The 14,453-nt window shown below is 44.3% G+C and overlaps 1 protein-coding gene across 1 annotated transcript in view; it reads left to right on the top strand.

Moving 5' to 3' along the window:
- Positions 1 to 108: 108 nt before the first annotated feature.
- The window catches only part of LOC137914942 (voltage-dependent T-type calcium channel subunit alpha-1G-like), a 138,041-nt gene continuing 123,696 nt past the window's right edge, over positions 109 to 14,453 (top strand). Inside the window, exon 1 of the mRNA XM_068758429.1 lies at positions 109 to 455. Coding sequence (XP_068614530.1) covers positions 109 to 455 — 347 coding nt within the window. The remainder of the gene's footprint in view (positions 456 to 14,453) is intronic.

Below are 14,453 nucleotides of genomic sequence, written 5' to 3' on the forward strand. Positions count from 1 at the left end.
TCTGCGCATTTTGCGTTCTGCCGTGGCGTCGCAGCGATTTCCATCCTTGTCAGCTCTATTTTCTGCATCTAATCGTGTTCGTGTTCGCCCTTTGCCTGCAGGAGCTAAATGATGGCGGAGGATGGGGGGCACCTCTCAGCGGCCCCCGACGTCGGAGGCTCGGAGGGTCGCTCCTCTCTGCCGAGGACTTTCATCCGGCTCAACGACCTGTCCGGGTTCGGGGCAGGAGGAGGGGAGCGCCCCGAGGTGGTGGTGGAGCCGGCGCCCCCGGTTTCCCCGGCGCCCCTTGCGCCCCCTGCGCCCCCTGCGCCCGACGGGATGTCGACAGGCGGGGAGGAAGGGTCCCTGAGCGCCGATGAGAACCTGCCCTACCCCACCCTGGCCCCCGTGGTCTTCTTCTACCTGAAACAAACCACCCGGCCTCGGAGCTGGTGTCTCAAGATGGTCTGCAACCCATATCCTTTTCTTACATGTGCGATTCCACTCATGCGCACGTGCGCGCTCTCGCCTGTAACAGGTAAGACACACCTGCGTGGCTGCGGATCGAGGTGCGTGATGAAAGCCAGAGCTTCTTTCTGCTTCTCCCTGAGCAGAGAGCTCATCTCAGGTGTGCTGGACCCCGTGGAGGTTGATTGGGTCAACTGGGCTAGAGGAGGACCAATCAGCATCTGTTCTTCTCCGACATCATGATAAGCTCTCTTATTCCTCTAAACGTGGCTCCTGATCGATCATTCATCCCGTGGATGATTGCTTATAAAGACGGCGGCTGTGTGTTGGAATGATTTTTTTTGATCCACACTTGGAGCTTCATGCTGATTGTGGGGAGATTGTGGGCGTCTGTTTGAGTTGCAGAGTCTTATTGATTAACTCCAGCGAGTGATGCTATTGATTCATAACGCCGTCTTCTGGAAAGGAGGACGGGGAGAGGAATAAGTCTCTCTATAATCTCAGTTTTGCTGTAAGCGCGTTTGAGAGGTTCTGGCTCCGCTCTGCTCTGGGGATTCACTATTTTTTATGGAAGTGCAATAATGTCATTTTTATCATCGCCCCTCCTCCTCCTCCTTCCATGCGTCCATACCCTCTGATTTTCCTGTTTCTTTACATCTCAATGCCCCCTCATTTTCTTCTGTTGTCCTACATCCGTCTCTCTTTCCCTACTTTATTCCGTGTCTGATTGCAGCTGATTTCCATGCCGGCAAATTGAGTTTTGCTTTCGGTGTCTCGAGTCTCCAGGGACTCCTCAGGGGAGTAAAGGCGATCCTCGATGCCATCATGCCAGACAGAGATTCTCAAACCTTTGCAGCTCACAAATGCCCTGCTGGAGTCCCCATCTGAACACGGCACCCTTATTCCTCTCTGAAGAGAACCCAAACTCTCAGTTGAATATGAGATTTCACTGAGAATCATTTCTCCTCTCGCTGCACTCAAATGTTGATCATTGTATGGCGATTGAACTGATCATTAGCTTTCAGTGAAACACCTTTACGCTAATAATATATTGTTAAAAACCTGATCCAGGTTCTGGATATTGAGAAGCAGCGCAGGAACTCTTGTCGCTGAGCAGACGTTGCAGCCGAGTGTGTGGATGTACTGCGAGATGAGTGGGCGGGCTGCAGGCTGGATTGAATGCACCACAGTTTGCTCTGATACTGGGTAATTCTCCGGAGTGTGTCTGTTTGGTATCCGGTGCGTCTCGGCGTTGAAGCTCTGCACCTGAAGCTCTGCATCATTAGTGATGCTGTCCAATTCAAAAAAGTGTGCCACCCCTACATTAAAACGCAGAGGATTAGAATATTATAATGACGGCTGCAGTGCTGGTGCTTTAATGTTTTGTGTGTGTGTGTGTGTGTGTGTGTGTGTGTCCAGGGCTGTGTGGAATGCATTTAGATGATCTCTCTCTCTCCGTTCGTTTGGACTTTGATGTCTCTCTGCAACTTTAGGGAAAGGTCGCCGTTTCTGTAATGAACCGTAATGTTCCTGAGATCGATCTGTCTCTGAGCCCCCCCCCCCCCCCCCCCCCCCCTGTGGTTGTGTTTGAACACTGCGTGTACACAGAAGCTCGCTTATGCAGGCAGTGGTATATTGTATTTACCAGTTTCTCACTGTGGCTCTCCTGCCCCCCCCCCCCCCCCATCTCCCTCTACTTTGATGACAGAGAATTAATCCTGCAGTCGACCTTCTTTCTCTTGCTGTAAATGCAGCCCAGCCGCAGGTCCGCTGCCCGGGCTGTGATGCTGAGACCGCTTCCTCTGTCTGTCGCTGCGGACTAACAATGCAGGAAAAGCCGACTGATGTCGGGGCCAGAACAGGCACATGTTCAAAATAGGCACATCCGTGGTAAGCCCTCAGTTTGAGGCATGCCTACCGCACTATTTGGCAGTCTGAAGTAATTTGGACCCCTGGATACTCGCTGAGGTATTTAGGTTCTAATTGAAGACCCCTGGGGTGTACGGCTCTGAGTGATGTTTTGGCTGGCCTGTGTGAAATCCCCTCTGCTGGTTTTGCTAATGGTTCCTGCAGAATCTGCGTATCTGAGGGTTGAGACTGTTTGTGAGAGAGAGCGAGTTTGGTTGTGTAAGCAACACACACACACGCGCGCGCACACACTCTAGGACTCCCGTAGGTGTCTCCTCTGTGGTGGGGAGCTGGATGCTGTGCCAAGACAAAGTAGGAGGGGGGGTGGGGGGGGCAGCGCTCTCTATCGCTGACACCGATTTAAGAGAGGATTACACAGCCCAGAACGGTGAGAGGGAGCACCCGGCCAGGGGAGGTGTTTCTCATCACATCGGTTGGGGGCTGGGGGGGGGGCTTGCAATCAAGAGAATGGAGGAATTTTGGTGAAATATACGACTAAAGTGTTTTTACTTCTGTTTCGCGCTCTGGTTTGAAGTTTCAGCAAACAGGCGTTCACATTTGTTGCTCGTTGATCTGATGCGTCTTTCAAATAATGGAAGCTGAAGCAAACACTTACTTGATCAGCAGAAAATGTCTCCCGCATTCCCCGGCAAGTTCTCCCCCCCTCTCTCATGTACTAGCCGTTTCTGCTGCCTCCATGCACGCACACACACACACACTTATTTTGGCTGGAGAGCAAGGAGGTGTGTGAGTATGTGTTTATGTGCCATCTATGACAGCCTCCAAAACCAGGAGAGGGAAAACTATAGAGCAAGGGGGCGATGTCGAAAAGAAAAAGTCTGCTGCAGAGCTAAGTAGGATTTCAGGCAGCATTTTTCGAGAGGTGAAAAAGTAGGCCTGTACCGCCATCGACTTCACTTTCATATTTTCTCCCTCTGCTCTCTACTCCCTCCTCCCCCTTCTTCTCCAGCTCTTTGTAGAATTTCAGATGATTCCAACTTTTATGCTGCTTGAGTTTGATCCTCATGGAAAATCCAATCTGAACTTCTATCATATGTGAGTGTGATCATCTGTATTTAGCTGATCATCTCTCGCACTTTCTCTCTCTCTCACACACACACGCACACAGGGAATCTATCATGAACTCTGCACATCCAGTAATAGATTATGTATCACGAAGTATTACATTTCTCATGCAGTGCTTTTTATTGTGTGTGTGCGTTTCTGCAGTCTGTTTTATGTGTCTGAGCATGTGATATAACTTGCATGTATTTTGCATGTTTTGCTGGAAGGGATGTGCATTTTTGTCGGTGTGTGTAATTTGTGTGCATACTGGAGCATTGCACACTAAATCATATTAAAATGTAGTGAATAAAACATATGCCTTGCAAGATTTTATATTTTCATATAGTTGGGTTAGGAAAACACTAAATGTGAGGTTGACAATTTTTTGCACACGCATGATGTCACAGCAGACTATCCGTCCAGACGCAGACCCATAAGCAGAGTCTTCAAAGGTCTTTGCTTTAACTGCCTGCAGCCGGTGTGGGCGTGTGTGTGGGCGCCGGGCATTGTTGCTGTGATCGGAAATGTATTTGTTATTTTCTGAATGTAATTTTAGTTGGAATGGATTTTTTTCACTTAGTCACCACTCCTTTGGTCTTGGCTTCAACAGAAAGAAATGAGACAAACCAAATATCAGCTGAAATATTCAGCAGAATAATTCCAAAGACATTTTACTGTCCAAATGTGTCCTCCTTGGAGACACATTTTCTCTTCCTGGACCCTTAAAACCCAGCTAACATCTGCTCTATGCAAAATCAGTCACCAATCTTTTCAAAAGAAATTAAGGGCTCTTTTAACATAATACTTTGAATCCATTCCAATCAATTATTGAATTAAAAGGAGGTTGATCAGTTCCCAATGATTAACTTATGACGCACTGTATACAGTGTCTGTGTGTGAAACGCGATTCAGCAAACGCCACGTTGAGCGTGCCAATTATTGATGACTACCGGGACCGACGAAAGGGGTGGAAGGAGAGTGAAAGTGATTTGAGGCTGCAGTGAGGTGTGAGGCGACGCAACACTATGAGGTCTATTCTTAATGGAGGAGCTTTGTTTGAACCATTAAACAGCAAATCTGTTAGAAAGTAGAAATAGAAGCATTTTCTGTCTCTGATTGCTGCAGCCAAGCAGTTTTACCCTGCGGCCCGACCTACCTTGTGTTTGGTTCCTCCACTTGCTGTGCAGGAAAGAACTCAAATTTACATCTTGTGAAAGCTAGCATTCCTACATATATGATACGTTTTGATCCACTTTCGCATTAAGGATCTTGTTGAGAATGCTGTTGCTGTATTTCCTACAAAAAACAAAAACACTTCCTCATGGAAACCTTTAATTTTTTAGAAGAGAAATGAATGGTTTAAATATGCTGTTGCAAAGAACACCCCATGGAACAGGATAGAGAAGCTTGTTTGACATTTGTTTGGGCAGCTCAATGTTCCATTAAGTTTCCCCCCATAGATCTATTGAATTTAGCTTTAACATTGAATGGAAGAAAACGTTTTTTTTCTTGAAATAAACCCAAATTAACAAATGAATCCCCCATTTGTAAACTCCATGTCACACATAATAACAATGAAAGCCAATGAATTACTGACTGTGATATAAGTTTTACGTTTGAAACATTCCTTTATAATACAGGTAATTCCAGCCACCCAAAAGTTCGGTAAAATCTGCGACAGATTTCTGCTTTTATATTTGCTATAGAAGCGCACAATAGACAGAAAGTATGTATCTGGGCTGTCTGCCTGTCTGACCAGCAAGGAACCTTAGCAACCAAATCTAAACAGCAGGAGTTTGGATTTGAGTAATGTGTCTGGAGTCACAGTGGAGCTCTGTGGACTGAAGCAGAGGTTTAGTTTAAATCCATCATGCTTTCTCTAATTACTTTACCTTAGCCCAAGTTCTCTGAGTGTACAAGTTACTTAAAACCTGCGGTCCGGGCTTCATTACCGTGTGTGTGTGTGTCTGCAGGCAGGACAGGAATGGCTAACCTGATACACACCTGCTGAGACTCTGACCACAGTGATTGAAGGGCAAACCACAAACTCCACAGCCGATTGCCAGACAGCAGCAGGAAACTTTCAGTCTCGAGTTTCTTTGTCTTCATTAACATGTATGTTAGGGCTGACCTGGCTGCTTGAGGGTACTGATAATTAGGCAAAAGGAAGATGAAATGGTCCAAAAGATTGCTCCACTACCCCCCCCCCCCCCACACACACACACACACTTCCTTTGGTTTAAAAAGGAACAAAAATGGCCTTTTTAAACCGTCTCGTATGTTTCTGAATCCATCATGACTTGCATACAAGCATTGTGATGAGTTGGTGTGTCTATGGGAAGTTAAAACTTCACCCCCCACATCATTTTGGTGTCCCCGGTGACTCTGATCGAGAGCAGGCCGGCAACAACCCACTCTTAGGCACTCGTATTTTGTTGTGTTGCTAAATTCCTTTACTCAAACTGTGCTGTGGTTCTCACACCCTGTGCTCCGGTGGCCTAGTTAACACATTCATGTGAACCCTCTGAAAAGCCACAGGCTGGTTCCCCAATGGTGGAAGAAAAGAACAAGGGGAACATCAGAGGAGTCTGGTAAAAGGAGGTGGTGAGATGGAGAGGGAGGAGGGACAAAGTTGGCTTTTACAGAAGAGTTGTATCAAGAACTCATCTGTGACGTGTGTGTGTGTGTGCGTGTGTCACTTGCTCGTATTTCCTCTTGCCTCCAGGTACACTACTTTCGCCCTCATATTGTCTGCATTGATTTCCGATACAGTCTCCTCTTTGATCGTCAACAGATGGCAAATTTGCCACAGGTTTTCAATAAACGTTCTGTACATTGACTCATGCAGGCAGAGCTGATGTGAATTACAGCTGCTTCAGAAAAACAGTATTATTTATAAATGAATGAAAACATTTTTGTCTCTGTCTTCAGTTATTGATCGGCAGAAGTGGCCTTGTATGATGACTGGTTTTGACGATTGGTTGAAGGCTCGATGTTTAGTGTTGTTGGTTGGTGTAATGGTTGGATGCTTGTAACTGTTAACAGGCTTGTTGATGCTTGTAAACCAGATGGCTTGTTGACTTCTTGATGGGACACCCAGGTATTTGGTCCCATAGGCTAACGTGGTTTTCTGATTGGTTGGTGTTTGTGTGTTGTCGGGTAGGGGGGTAGCTTCTTGAGTAATTGTCTGACTACTTGGATGGGTGGTTAGTTGGTGGCTTGGACTAGCTGGTGGGTTGCTGAGTAAACTGGTTGGGTGCCTGGTTTGCTCGATTTGAACTTGTTTTAGTAACCCTTACATATGAAATCTAAAATATTTAAAGAGTGAAGAGAGAATTTGGATTTTGATGATGGTTCTTGCCCCCCCAAAAGAGAGCAATCATATTAAGGATCAATAATATCCTTTAATACCATGTATTAAATATTTTTGTACAATTTGGTGTGGATTAAAATACAAATCTGGATCAAAGTGATGGAGTAACCCTAAATTATGATTCTATGTTTGATTTTGGATAAGACCTGATTGAATTACAGGGGACTGAAGGGCCTTTGTGAAAGTATGCTTTTCCATTTTTCCAGGGAGTTCATTACGAGGAATGACTCACGACTGGCCCCTCCCTCAAACGGTGATTTGGGGAACTGCAGTTTTTGTCATTGCCACATTAGTCTCAGGTTGCAGCCTCAGAGATACCTCACTGGTAAATGGTCACTACCCAAAGCTGACATTAGGTTAGGGTAGGATTTAAAAATTTTCATTTGTACTTTTTTCCTTTTTGTCTCTCTCTCTCTCTCTCTTTCCCCCCTGGCTGTTCTTTGAGAGGGCTGTTAGTTTTTGTCGGACTCTCTCCAGGATATTCCGACCAGCTTTTTCTCATTAGGGTACTGCAGAAGACTCGAGCTTGGCTGCACAAAGTGGCAACAGGCGAGGGCGGGGGCAGTTGAGCTATACGCTGACTTTTACACTGCAAAATCTCTTTGAGCTCACGAATGACGTTATCATTAACCATTTCACCTCAGAAAAGCTAAAAGGGGAATCAGTTTCTCCCCCTCCTGCTCGTGGGACAAGGGATCTGCAGCTCCTCCTGTCTCTCCTCAGACAGTTTGATAGTGAGCAGCACAGGAGGCCAAGTCTGACTGAAGTATTCCTGTTTTTGTGTTGCTAACTTGGGACTCAGGTGGCGTTGACACAAAACAGAGCTGGACCACTGGCCTTATCTCAGGACGATTACACACACACTCCAGAAGACAAAAACATTACAGGCCGTTAAACCAGCCGACTCTCAGATCTGCCTTCTGCGGCATTGCCAGTGTGGTCAATAATTCAGAGGCATTCACCAATGTACAGAAAGACATTTCTCTTGCTACTTTCTGCACCCCCCCCCATCCCTTTGCCTCATTCTGTATCTCAATGCCGATTGCTCTCTGTCAAGTCACCAGGACACTAATCAGGATTTTCCCACTGCAAGCTGGGCGAGTCTGGTAAAGGAGTGTGAAAAAGAAGGGGAGAGATGTCTTATTATAGATAACAAATGATGGATATAAATATCTCTGAGGGTGGGAAGCTTATATAAGAGTCATGATATGTCCATTGACCTCTCAGCCATCCTGCGCAAAAAGATCCCTTGTGAATGTGTGTGAACGTGTGGCTGGTCCAACGAATTGTTCATCTTTAGCTCCATTAAGTCCACGGCCTGAATACATTCCTCCCATTAATGTGTGTGCAATTTATTACAAGGCATAGTCATAAAGCAGAAGATGTCATGATGGTCACTTAGTGTTCTGGCTCCACACTGTGCCTGAAGCTTGCTGCATCGTTCAGCATGACGTGCAGCAAGCCTGGTTTGCTCCTATTAGTAGAGGGTAGTAGCTGATGAACGTCACCGGCCCTGCCTGCCCAGTGGGCTGAACACCGGAAGGGATGCATGTGTCGATTAGCATGTGTGTTTGTGTCTTCAGGAATTATAGGTGCCCGTTGTGTCCGATCCCCTGTAGCGTGCGCATTAAAGAAAAGGCCTACAAAAGGAGGAAATATGGTATTTTAAAATGATCTTTCATTGATGAGCGTGTGTGTGTGTGTGCATGAGTGAGCAATCATTGGTACATGATCGCATGCTGATCACTTCACTGTGACTGCAACACATGTCGTAGACATTAGCATGTCCTGCTATACTGTTTATCCATCCATCCATCCATCGTCTACAGCCTCTTATTGCCCTTGTGGGTCGTGAGTCTGCTGGAGCCCATCACAGCTGGCTACTTGTGAGAGGTGGAGTACTCCCCGCATGAGACACCAGCTCCTCATCACAGGGCCACACAAGACAAACAACCAACCACGTTCACACATATGGACACTTTGGTGTGACCAACTCATCTAAGCTGCCTGTTTTTGGAGGTGGGAGGAAGCTGAAAAACCACAGGGAGAAAATACAAACTCTGCACAGAACGCAAACGAACCTGGAACCTTCTTTCTCTGAGGCAACACCGCTATCTGCTCCACCCACTATACAGTTTAATACCAATGGAAACTTTATGCAGTATTTGTAGATTTTGCAAATTCACGGAAGCACATAGTATTCTCCTGCATGGTCGTATATGCAGCAGCAGCAGCTCTGTCATTAGTGGAGCTTTCCCAGCATAGCGGCCCTTGTGACTTTGTTTGGTTTAGAAAAGCAATTTCTCTTAATAATAGAAAACGGTGAAATTACGTGAATTGAAACCGCGGAAAATGTGTGAAAATGAGTGACTTGATTCAAACCTCTGTCTTGATGCCATAGTGTGAACTTGTGTTGAAGGACTGCTTTAATCCACGTCAAGCATATATTATGTCATCGCCAGTTTTTATTTTTAACCTGTAAATAGTTGTCATCACTGTAATATGACGCTGCTGTTTGCAAGTGGAAAATATTATTACATTTTAGCAAATTTATGTAGCAATATTCACGTATGCTAATATATTTTTCACACTAATTACCGCAATATCCTTTTATGTGACGGGAGCAGATGGGATAATGCAGTGACTTACACACACACACACACACACACACACACTACAGGGCTTTCTACACTTGCTGACTGGCCCAAATCACTGTGACATTTACAGTTTTGCAACCATTATAGCTTAATGTCTGTGGCGTCTGTATGCTAGTGGCTGCTCTAGAATCAGATCAAAGCATGCAGAGCCTCCGCACACTCCGCAACGCCTGTGCCTGGATCAGCTGAAGAGGGAATGGGAGGAAGTCCCAGGAGCCGGAGGCTTACCAGATTTAAAGACAGTGACAAGATGAAGCGGGTGTAATGTTAGACAAATGACACAGATCAGTGCTTTAGCACCTGATGAGCATCCTTACGCAGGTCCTCAACAGGAGTTTTGTTTCATACAATTCCTCAGATTTCTGAGCATTGGGAAAAAATAATAAATGCATTTTTTGTGTGGCTGTGTTGCTATCAGGTGCAGTTTTTATTTCAAAATAATGGAAAATGGAAGTTGTGTTTAGGATTAGAAGTACGTAATTTACTTTTGGGTAACCTGTAGAGGTTAAGTCCGTTTAGAGGAACTGACAGGGGTTTTGCAGAAAAGCACATGTGCAATTATTAACATCAGTCATGACTGAACTCCATTTGGTGTTGGTTCGATGACTTTAAATTCAAATCACATTAAATTGCACCAAGACAGCAGGTTAGCGGTGTGAAAGCAGAATTTGAACAGGTTATCGGATTCTAAAGGGGAGGGGCAGAGCCAATGGAGCTTTTAGACCTCCTGACTTATTCTTAATTGAGTTAGATCTTTAAACAAGATTAAATGTAAGCAAAGACAACCTGAGTAGACACAAAATGTGTGCTTTAAATGATATTTTAATTTAATAGCTAGTTTTGCCACCTTTAGCAACCACAACAAAAAATGTAGCTCCCTCTTCTTTGCAGAAGTTATTTAGTGCAGCCATGTTGGAGATTTTGCGAGCATGAGCTGCTCTATTCAGACCAAACGGAGTCCAGTCCGTTTGGGCCATTCAGAGGTGCTTTGGATTAGTCTTGCTACATGACCCGTCACGCAGTGAGATCTTTCAGAAGATGTGAGGGTCATCAATGTGGCTTTTGGCAAAATTCACACAAGTCTAAAAGTTCTTCTGGCCTAGTAACTGCTTTCTCTTCACCACTTGGCCATTTTTGCTGTATCGTTTGTGGCGCCATGAAAACCAACCTTGACTTTCAAAGGAGGCAAACGGCATTTCACACTGGTACATAAGGCACCCAGTAACATGTTTGCTTTATTAGCAAATTAACTTTTACAATGTTTGTTTTTGCATTTTCTCAAGTTGCCTTTGTTTCTTTTTGTGTTTTTTTTCCGAAGATTCAACACACTTTTCTCTGAGAGATAGAAAAAAATCAAGAAGGGGTCCATAAGCTTTTCAAAGCACTGTCAGATTTGCTTATTTGTTTGTATGCTTAATGTAATATTTACTGGTCACCGGTATACAGAGGACAGTTATAATAAAACAGCTAATACCTCCTGCTGTTATGCTTTGATTTTTCAAGCCTCTCCACATAACTCGCCATGATCTTAATATTGCACTAAATAAGCTGCCGTACATGGATCATGCTTTGAGTCATTGCTCCAGGTGATGCAAGCTAGATTTGTAACTGCACTGTAAAATGAGAAATAATGAAAAAAGTAATAAAAATAGACGACGGCTCAAGTAATATCCCTATAATTTACCTGTGTTCCATAGAGACACTCGATATAACTGAACACAAGCCTCCATCACGCACGTTGGATTCAGAGGCGCCCACACGTTCGTAAATATGACGGTGTTATTTCCGAGAGAAAAATGCATGTGCCCCTCATGAGGGTGAAAAACATCCCACACACGACAGAAAGAACGTGATCTCCCTTTTTGTCTATGTTCATATTTTCTCTTTATTATAAATACACCCCCCCCCCAAATAAAAATCCCTAATTTCCACTGCTTCCTGTGTGTGTGTGTTTAACAAGTGAGCATACTGTTGCATACACTTGTGTGAGATCTGTTCTTTATTAGTCTTCATATAGGCCAACATGGCATAGGGACGCCTGATATACAAGCAAACGGGGAGGTCTTGCTGCACGTGTGTGTGTGTGTGTGCGTGCATGTGCGAGAGTTTTGCAATCATCCCTGGGTAACTACATACAGTTTGCAGATGTAGACTGAGAGGGAAACCCTGTCTGGGCCCTGGGTTTGTGTGGGTTTGTGTGTCTGCGATGTGAAACCAGCTCGTACTGTGTGTGTGTGCAGTGTAATCCAGTGTGAGTGTGTTTACACTGCATGCATGCATTGTGTAGCTTCCAGTCATTGCCATAGGGCCATCTGCACTGGTCTGGTTTTTGTGTGCTTGTTTTTTCAGCATATCTGCTGCACATCACGTGGCTGTGAGTGGTGGCTCACTCAATGCATGTGCATGTGAGAGCATTGCTTTACGTTCTGATACACACTTCTAAACGCACAGAAAAGAGCCGGGAGGGGAGGGTCGGTGCTCGTGGTTTTGGCATCCCTTGTTAGCATGCTCTGTTCAGGATTTCCTACAAGATGTGGCTACAAAACCAGTTCCAGACTCCTCTGTCTCTCTCTTTCTCTCTCCTCACTTCCTCCTTGTCTATTTGTCTTTTGAAAGAGAGGAGACACTGGGAGAGTGAGAGAGGGATGTCTGTTTCTAATTTAAAAGTGCTCCCTGCCTGTCCTCCGGGTCCTAACTCCCATCTGTGCCTGGGCAGAAGAACACAAATGAGACTGATGACTAAAACCGCATGCCGGCGGCTCACAGGGGCGCGCTAGTTGATTGTCTTTATCCTTCTTATGTGCTTAGGTGTGCAGAACAAAAGCCTGTCCCTCTGCACAGAAGCCCATGTATCTACATGTAGTCATTGTTAGTTATCCCAGTCGTCACGTTGTAGTGTGTGTTAGATCATTGTGATGTGTACTCGGTGACTAAATGCGTAGCATGCCTTGTAGGAAAGTACTGATTGCCATTCAAACAGAGCATCATGAATTAAAGGTGGGCAATACTCTCCCTACATCCTGTACAGTGTACAGTGATATTAGCAGTTGAGTTTGTCTTAATTTGTGAAGTGACAGCCTTATTGATGCTAAAACCATTTAAAAAGTTTAATATTCCATCAAAGCCTGCCTGGTCGTTCATTTGTTCTGTAATAAGGTCACACAACCAGGGTTATTACATATATGCAATATGCTTTCATGCACGAAAGAGAGTCTGTTATCCTGAATGTATTACAAATCATGAACATCCTGATTTTATAATCAGGAAGGGGCTTAAATACCTGATTTCCCTCAATTTGAGTTTCCTTTTTCCACCATAAAAGTCAAGAACTGTCCAAGTTTTTACACGTTCTCTGCCGACCCCGCGACACCGAGGACTGCTGTGTAGAGGCAGCCTTGCAGTAATTACAAATAAACATTACCTTTCCGAAGCTGATCGAAAATCTTAATGACATATTTCTTTCTTCTTATTGTTTGTGCGCTAATATTTATCAGTGTGGCTTTACTACCTGCCACCTGCTGTACTGTAAGCTTTAACCCAAAGGTCCTGTAAATCTCTCTTACTTTGAATAGCCATTGCTTGATGAGCTCACTTCTTGCAGAACGAAAGGGGCTCATGTGTTGTTTTTCGTCTGCCTTTTGCTAATCCAGGACACTTGTCAACAATTCTTTGTGGCGATGTCACAAATTGTGATGCGTAAGAATGGCTTTGCGCTCGCCACCCTCCAGGATGCATTTGCACAAATACGGCACTCGCAAAAATAAAAACCCAAAAGATGAGTCTGTTGCACACAAACTATTACCTGAACATATCAGATGGTTGAGCATGCATGCAGTGTGAGGACATTCTGAGTCTACATTCCTGATGCTAATATGGAGGAAAGCAGGGATAAGATGCCAGTTATAAAGGCAGTGGTGTGAGGTCTGGTTTTCAGGGCTGTGTAAACGGGTTAATTGGCACGGTTAACCAGAATGTTTATAAAAGATTTGGCTTGCAAGCTAAACTACCCAATCACTTTGTAAAGTGATTTGTATGATTTCTCAAAACACACTGGTCATCCACAGTCAGGACAGCATCTGTGTGAGCGGTTACATTATTGAGGAACTAAAACCCGTACAGCGATCATCTGATTTGGTCCATTTGGGCTCTAGGACTGTCAAATAACATGTAAAAATCAAAGCATCTCTCATCAGATTCTTTATTTCTTCCTGTTGCTTATTATCAAATACTTGTATTCGATACAGCCGAATAGCAGACCTCTTTCTGCTAGCTGGGCTCGGTTCTTTAGTTTAGGTGGTGATATAACCAGTTTTAGCATCATTGCAAGTGTTCTGGACTGGAAACGTAAAGTTTACACATTTGTTTTTTTTGTACTTGGTGAAATGTATTTTATCCAATGTTGGTCGGTGGGTTTCTGTAGTTTTCAAGAGACTCAGGCTGGTTGCCCGTATGTTAATGACATGCTGGGACCATCTTAATGTTTTAGATCTAATTTTTTCAATCTGTAAATTTACCTCCAGTCTGGTAATCTTCCAGATTGAAAAAATGTGCGATTTTTTGCTGGTCATGTCCTGCACACTGTGATGGAGTGACACCGCCACTGACTGGAATCTTTGCTGTTCTATCAGATGCATTCTGTATTTAATTCCAGTTTGGTCCCGTTCTCTATAATGATCACCTGTGTTCATAATATAACTATGTATTTTTCTGTTGTCTATCATTTTACGATCCAGATTATGATGTTCCACTAATGTGAAATATTCAGGTCAGGTCCAGGTTAAAATATGGATGTTTTTGGTCACAGCTGCTAATATGTAGTTATGATCTTGCAGATTCAAATCAAATTAATTTTGTATTTCTGTAATATGTATGAATTTTACGTTGAGAGGAGAAATTAATTCAAGTGTACCATTACGGAAGCTCGTATTTCTATTTAACTCATAAATCACTGATGACAACAAATACACGGTTTTCTCTGAATCAGAAAGCAGAAAGTGATGACA

This window comes from Brachionichthys hirsutus, unplaced genomic scaffold (genome assembly GCF_040956055.1).
Source record: "Brachionichthys hirsutus isolate HB-005 unplaced genomic scaffold, CSIRO-AGI_Bhir_v1 contig_883, whole genome shotgun sequence".
Taxonomy (NCBI): Eukaryota; Metazoa; Chordata; class Actinopteri; order Lophiiformes; family Brachionichthyidae; genus Brachionichthys; species Brachionichthys hirsutus.